General features: G+C 41.0%; 1 protein-coding gene across 1 annotated transcript; it reads right to left on the bottom strand.

The window, feature by feature from the left end:
* Positions 1 to 2,128: 2,128 nt before the first annotated feature.
* LOC123981053 (integumentary mucin C.1-like) lies at positions 2,129 to 6,118 on the bottom strand. The gene is made up of 7 exons (XM_046065671.1): positions 5,990 to 6,118; positions 4,216 to 4,697; positions 3,889 to 4,077; positions 3,682 to 3,777; positions 3,332 to 3,464; positions 3,049 to 3,186; positions 2,129 to 2,942 (listed from the first exon to the last, which is right to left on the bottom strand). The coding sequence occupies exons 2-7, from the start codon at positions 4,693 to 4,695 to the stop codon at positions 2,899 to 2,901; spliced, it is 1,080 nt and encodes a 359-aa protein (XP_045921627.1). The 5' UTR covers positions 4,696 to 4,697; positions 5,990 to 6,118; the 3' UTR covers positions 2,129 to 2,898.

Genomic DNA, 6,118 nt, shown 5'->3' with positions numbered 1-6,118 from the left:
CAAGGTTTCTGGTGTGTTGTGTTATGTCTTTTTCTTGTTTTGATTCCTCTTGTTTCTTGTTCTTGGCAGAGGGAACAGATGAGTGACGCAGAAAGTAAAACAGGTTGGAGCTAAACAATTTTACTCCTGACTTGTTAAGACGAAGTCCATCTGCCTTAAAAAGATGTCTGCGGTCCCACAGAAAGTAAAAGTTTTTGACGAAATGCACTGAATGGACAGTACATGCCGTTGAGAGACACGTGTTCAATGCTATCAATCTGCTGAATCTCTCAGCTCCTCTTCGAATTGGCGGTATAGGGCCACCGATAAACACCTCAGCATTCAAAGAGCTGACCGTGTTCAAGAGATTATTAAAGTCCTCTTTCAACGCTTCAGACTGTTGCTTCACAACATCATTGGCCCCGATGTGCAGTATGATGTTTTCTCAGTAGGATGTTCAGCCACGATATGCAGGATTCTTTCTGCCAAGTCAGACACCGTATCCTTCGGAAAACAGATTATTTTGGTGTTCTTACTGCACATGCTTCCTACATCGTTTACAGCAGAGTCACCCACAATCAGAGTTTGAGGCCCAGTCGTTAGCTTTCCCTGCAGGCTTTTACTTTCTGATGTACTCTCAGTCCTTACCCTTCTGTGTGAGGATGGGATGTTATCCAGGTCATCAGACGGAGATCCAGGGACCTGCAGTAGTGCTGTCTGCTATTGCACACTCGGTTGTTGGGGAGGTTTGTTGCTAACTCTCCCTTTTGCAACTGTCCTACCAAGAACAGGGGTTGAAGAGGCGCTCTGCCTGGATGATAATGCAGGCCAGCCAATCGCATCACAAATCTCAGGGCGCTGGGTTCTGCCTGTTACTTTTCCTCCCATTTCCCCAGGAAATTATTTACTCTTAGGCTTTGCACCAAGAGCGTTCCAGGGAGGACTCACACTTTTATATTTATTACCCAGTACACAGGCCTCCTGCTTCTTGGTAGTCTTGTTGGTGCTAATTAGCCGTGTGTTAGCATGCTCTTGTCCACTGTTTTGGGTCCACGGTAAAGTGGTGTCTGTCCCACATAATCCATTCGCTTCCACATTCACTTCTAACTTGTGGATCTTGGTTTCCAGCACAGTAATTTTCTATAGAAGTTTGTAGAAGTCATTCGTGGAGAAGGGGGGCATCTTGTTGCTAATTAGCATTAGCTATAGCTCCAGTCACTGCAGTACAGGCTAGTGCTATTGATAGGCCGCACTCGCGTAGCACTAAGATCATAAAAGGTTTTAAAGTATGGCAAGAGCCTACTTTATCTGACAGTCCCAGTGATTTAAAAGTATCCAAGAGCTGCTGATTTCTAGCAGGGAAAAAAAGAGAGTTTAAGCAAAAGAATGCAAGCAGAGGCAAGAGCAAGCAGCAAAGCAGAGCAATAAACAACCTGTAGCGGCTAAATAAAGGGCATAGTCACTACACTATCTACATATGTACATAACCGCGGGCCCCCCTTTCGATGGATGTCACCATGTTGCACCGTCATGTTTCTACAGTAGCTGAAAACGGACAAACAATGCTATAGAACGCATTTCATCTTGTTCTACTTCTGGTAGAATTCAGGCAGTGAAGACACTCATCACTACACTGAATATGTACAGAAGGAGAAGGAGGAGAAGAAAAATTAATACAGCAGAGGTTGGCAAATAAGTTTCAAAGCACAAGGCACTTTCTGTTGGCTCTGGGGCATTGCGGGGTATATCTGCCTGTTGATATTTCAAATTCTTTCTAATTGACTGTTGATCGTACATTGACTTCCTGTTAGCGTAGTACAATGAACTGTGATGCTAAAAACTCATTTCAAGAGAATTTAACTCAACAAAGTTACAAAAAACTGAAACATTCGATACCGCTAAAGGTACAGTTTCAGATTTGCTTGCAGTTGATAGTGTTTACCCTTTGTCAACAATGTCGGAGAAATGATAAATGCCACTTAGATAATCAGTTTGCATTAAGTTTTTAATTAACAAATGTAATAAAAACAAAATTTTTACATAATGTAACGTGCAAAATCTGATTCTCCAATATTTGGTACTGTATACAGCTTAGCAACTGGTCATTTTCATGTGTAATTGCACATATACACACATAAACACATAAAAATATCAGCCAGTGAAGGCTTCATTGTAAAAACATTGTTGAATCACCAACAATATATTCACACCAAAGACAATGACATCATAATGCAATAATGAAAAAACACACGTCTGCCATTTGCTGGCATCATTATGAGTGACAGGAGAGGACAAAAACATTGTTTCTTTGCGGATCTTGTCTTGTCAGAAAACATAACACATAAATGTAAATATGTAGTGACACACACAAGGTAAATAATTATCATCCTTCATAAGGGCCCATCTACCTACTCTGAGTCTAAAATAATAGCATGGTTAATAAAAGGTTCTTCTTTAGTTCCTGAACTATTAAAACGTAAATAGACTCCAAACACAACATTTGTATAAAGCATGCCAACTACAGATGAAAGCCAGGCACTGGTTGAATTGATTTGGTACATTGATTTCTCTTAATGCTTCTAACTGCAAAAGTGCCTCTGATTTGTACACCATTCTAGCCATTCAAATATTGATTTTACACCCTGGACACAGAGTCAATGTACTTGCCTGCAATTAAGTAACTTGTAGGACAGAAACCAAGCAGTGCCATGGTTACAAAACAAACACAAATGTATTACACGTAACATTTCAATCAAAACAAAACATGACTTTGCTTGTTTATTTCAGAGCCTATGACTAATGTGAAAGCAGTCTGAAGGCTGTACAATAGTCACCACCCTCCACCACTCCTCCTTCACCTGGAGTGAGTTGATACAAAAGTAAGGATGATCATAATATTCTTGTCTTCACTCAGTTTCCTCAGAGGATGGTCAGGCCCAGCACACCAACAGTGATCAGCAGAGCTATAGCGAAGGATGGGAGAACAGACAGTTTTTTTTTATGGACAAACCTGGCACTTTTTGGATAACTTTGTTCTCTTATGAGAACAGCCCTACCTCTTATGCTTACCTTGCATCAGTGATTGCTGCAGTGCAATGCCAGCGGTAGCGGAAGATGGAAGCAGATTGTTGACAGTGGAGTTAGGGTTTGACAGGTCTACAAGACCACTCTTGAATTGAAGGGCAGGCTTTCCCAGAACTCCATTCGCTGAGAGGGCAAGCAAAAGACAAAAATATTGCTAATGTTATTAGCACATTATAAAACATTAATATAATGTCTTTGCTTGTCTTTGTGACAGTCTTAGTTGACTGATGAAAGTGCACATGATGTGTGAGGGAATGTGTTAGCTTACTGCTGTCGAAAGTTCCATTGGAGATTACGAGTGCTAAATTTGTTGCTTTAGTAGTTGGGGTTGGTACGGTGGCAGCAAATGTACACTGGATTGTGGTTCCTTCGATCCTGCCCTTCACAGAGTTCACGTTCAGCTAGAGAGAAAAGACAGATGACAAAGGAGAAGTGTGTTAACATATAAATATATACATTTATATGTGTCATTGTACAAGGTTATTTGAAATTTTTGTGTGCTATGCATGCAGCCAAATCTCATTCATTACAATTTTTTGAAAGGTGGTCTCCAACACACCAATAAATCGTCCTCACCCAGCTCTACTCCCACCACTAGCTGAGTCAAGTACAACTCACCGTTGTTGCAATCAGTGTGCCGTTGTTGAGAAAAGTGCTGAAGAATTGAACAGCACTGCCGTTCTTAGCACAGACGTAGGTTGTGACGTTACCTGCCTGTGGTGCAAAACCAGAAATGTTTAGTATAACCTGTTTTCCTAAATGAATTCAAAGTGTATGTTGGCTTTGGGTTTGACTTTTATCTTTTAGTGGCAGAGCTCGACATACCAGTGTGGTGTCAGGTGCCAGGGAGGCAGCGATGTAGCCTGCTGACTGTCCTGAAAGCCCCAACATAAAGTTTTGACCACTCTGCTGCTGAGCAGAAAGAAAGAAACAAGATCCAGAGGAGGGGTCGCAGTTAGAGGGCCGAGCCGCGCAGAGCTGTTGGGCCCCACATCCTGTCCTATTAAGAGGTGTCTGCAAGAGAGACGAGAAACATGGGAAGGAAATGTACATTTAGATTAAGTTCAACAATATTAATAAAAGTGACTTTATGTTATCCTGTTCTGTTCTACTCTATTCCACTATGATATTGTTTTTATTGGTATTATTTACCTGAAGGGTAGTCACTGTGGTGTTGGGCGTCAGTGGGGGAGCTGTTGTTGTTGCCGTTGGGGCCGCGGTTGTTGTTGCCGTTGGGGCTGCGGTTGTTGTCGTCGCTCCGGCCGCGGCCGCGGTACTTGTCGTCGCTCCGGCCGCGGCCGCGGTAGTTGTCGGCGCTCCGGCCGCGGTTGTTGTTGCCGTTGGGGCTCCGGCCGCGGCCGCGGTAGTTGTCGTCGCTCCGGTACTTGTCGTCGCTCCGGCCGCGGCCGCGGTAGTTGTCGTCGCTCCGGTACTTGTCGTCGCTCCGGCCGCGGCCGCGGTAGTTGTCGTCGCTCCGGTACTTGTCGGCGCTCCGGCCGCGGTAGTTGTCGTAGCTGGTGCCGCGGTGGTTATCGTCGTCGTAGGGGCCTCGGTTGTCGTAATTTGAGCATAGCCCACAGATATCCAGGACAGCGTCACTAACAGGACAGCGAAGATCAGTCTGTTGTCCATACCTGGAGTGAGTAGGGTAAAATTTCATTTAATTAATATAAGGGGACACTTAGTTGTGTGGGAACAGCATTTGTATCAGGTGAGCTCTGAAATATGTTAATAAATATTTTAATAAGAAATAGAGGCCTATTATATCTGTTTTAATTTTTACCAGATTATGTAAAATTGTTTCCCAATATCTGTGTTTTCTGTTTTTTATATTGTTTTACAATTTAAGAACATTTTGTCATCAAAGGGAGTGTCTAAACATGTGGTGGATGAATAACATTTTAACAATTCATTAAGAAATTTGTCAAAAGGTTCTCTGATCTGTGAACCGTGCCGGTCCCTCTCTCTATAGATACACAAATGACTTTTTTCTCCACATTCTATTGACATAAGTGGTGCAAAAGTCAGAGAGTGCAGAACTTGTCATTTGTGAGTGAAAACTTGTAGCAGCAGATTCAATTAGTTGTAGTTAGTGCCACTCCCATGTGCGAGAACCGAGTTGTAAATATCCACCACTTCTGATATCTGTGCAAAGCTTCATGGACTTTCATGCACATTTAGGCTGCCAAAATGCTATTCATTTGGACAAAGAAAAATTATAATTCTTTGCATTTCATTAGGGTCCTTGCTCCTGTTGGTGCACAGCTCCTAAATAATCCAAATTTAATGAATATCAGTGAATTTGATGTAACACAACATTGCACTATTTTTTTTATCAAAGCAGGTGCTTCAATAGTTCTAAAACAAAACACCCCATTCTTTTGTTAAATAAATACTTTACATCTGAGCATCACACTATAATGTTCCAAAAGTCACTGTGTGTAGTAGCTGTCAATACAGAGAGAAGAGCACACAAGCAAACAATAATTTAATACTGAAGACATATTTGTGTTTTCATTAACACATGAAAGCACATGCCCAATATGTAATTTAACCTACTGTGTTTTTAGTGAATGCTGTTAACCATAAAACCTCAAATTTAGAATATAAATGTTAAATAATGTCAAATAAGATTATATTTATCAATAACTACTGACATATTTTAGTTTATATCACTTAAATGCTCATAATTATCAATTACTTATTTCCTTTATGCTTATATATTTTTTTATTAATTGCTCTTGATAATTCACATAACTGAAATTGCTTTAAGAAATGGCAAAGAACAAATATTTATATGTCAAAAATAAACCAAATGGGAGTCATAGAGATATGTATATTCCATTAATTACACATACACCTACTGGTATTAATCCAGAAGAAATTTTTGAATAGATATATTGACTAGCAAATAGTTTTAGCTTACCTGTAGATCTTCTTCTCTTCAGTTCAGTGAGGGTGTAATTGGGCAGCAAAGTTTCTTGAAATGAAGATCCTGTGTAGTTGTATTCTCAGGCTTGGCTTACAGGTGGACTGCTGGTACTTCTGATGTTCT

Source organism: Micropterus dolomieu, linkage group LG12 (genome assembly GCF_021292245.1).
Source record: "Micropterus dolomieu isolate WLL.071019.BEF.003 ecotype Adirondacks linkage group LG12, ASM2129224v1, whole genome shotgun sequence".
NCBI lineage: Eukaryota > Metazoa > Chordata > Actinopteri > Centrarchiformes > Centrarchidae > Micropterus > Micropterus dolomieu.
The sequence above is the reverse complement of the archived record's forward strand: the minus strand, read 5'-3'. Positions and strand labels throughout refer to the sequence as shown.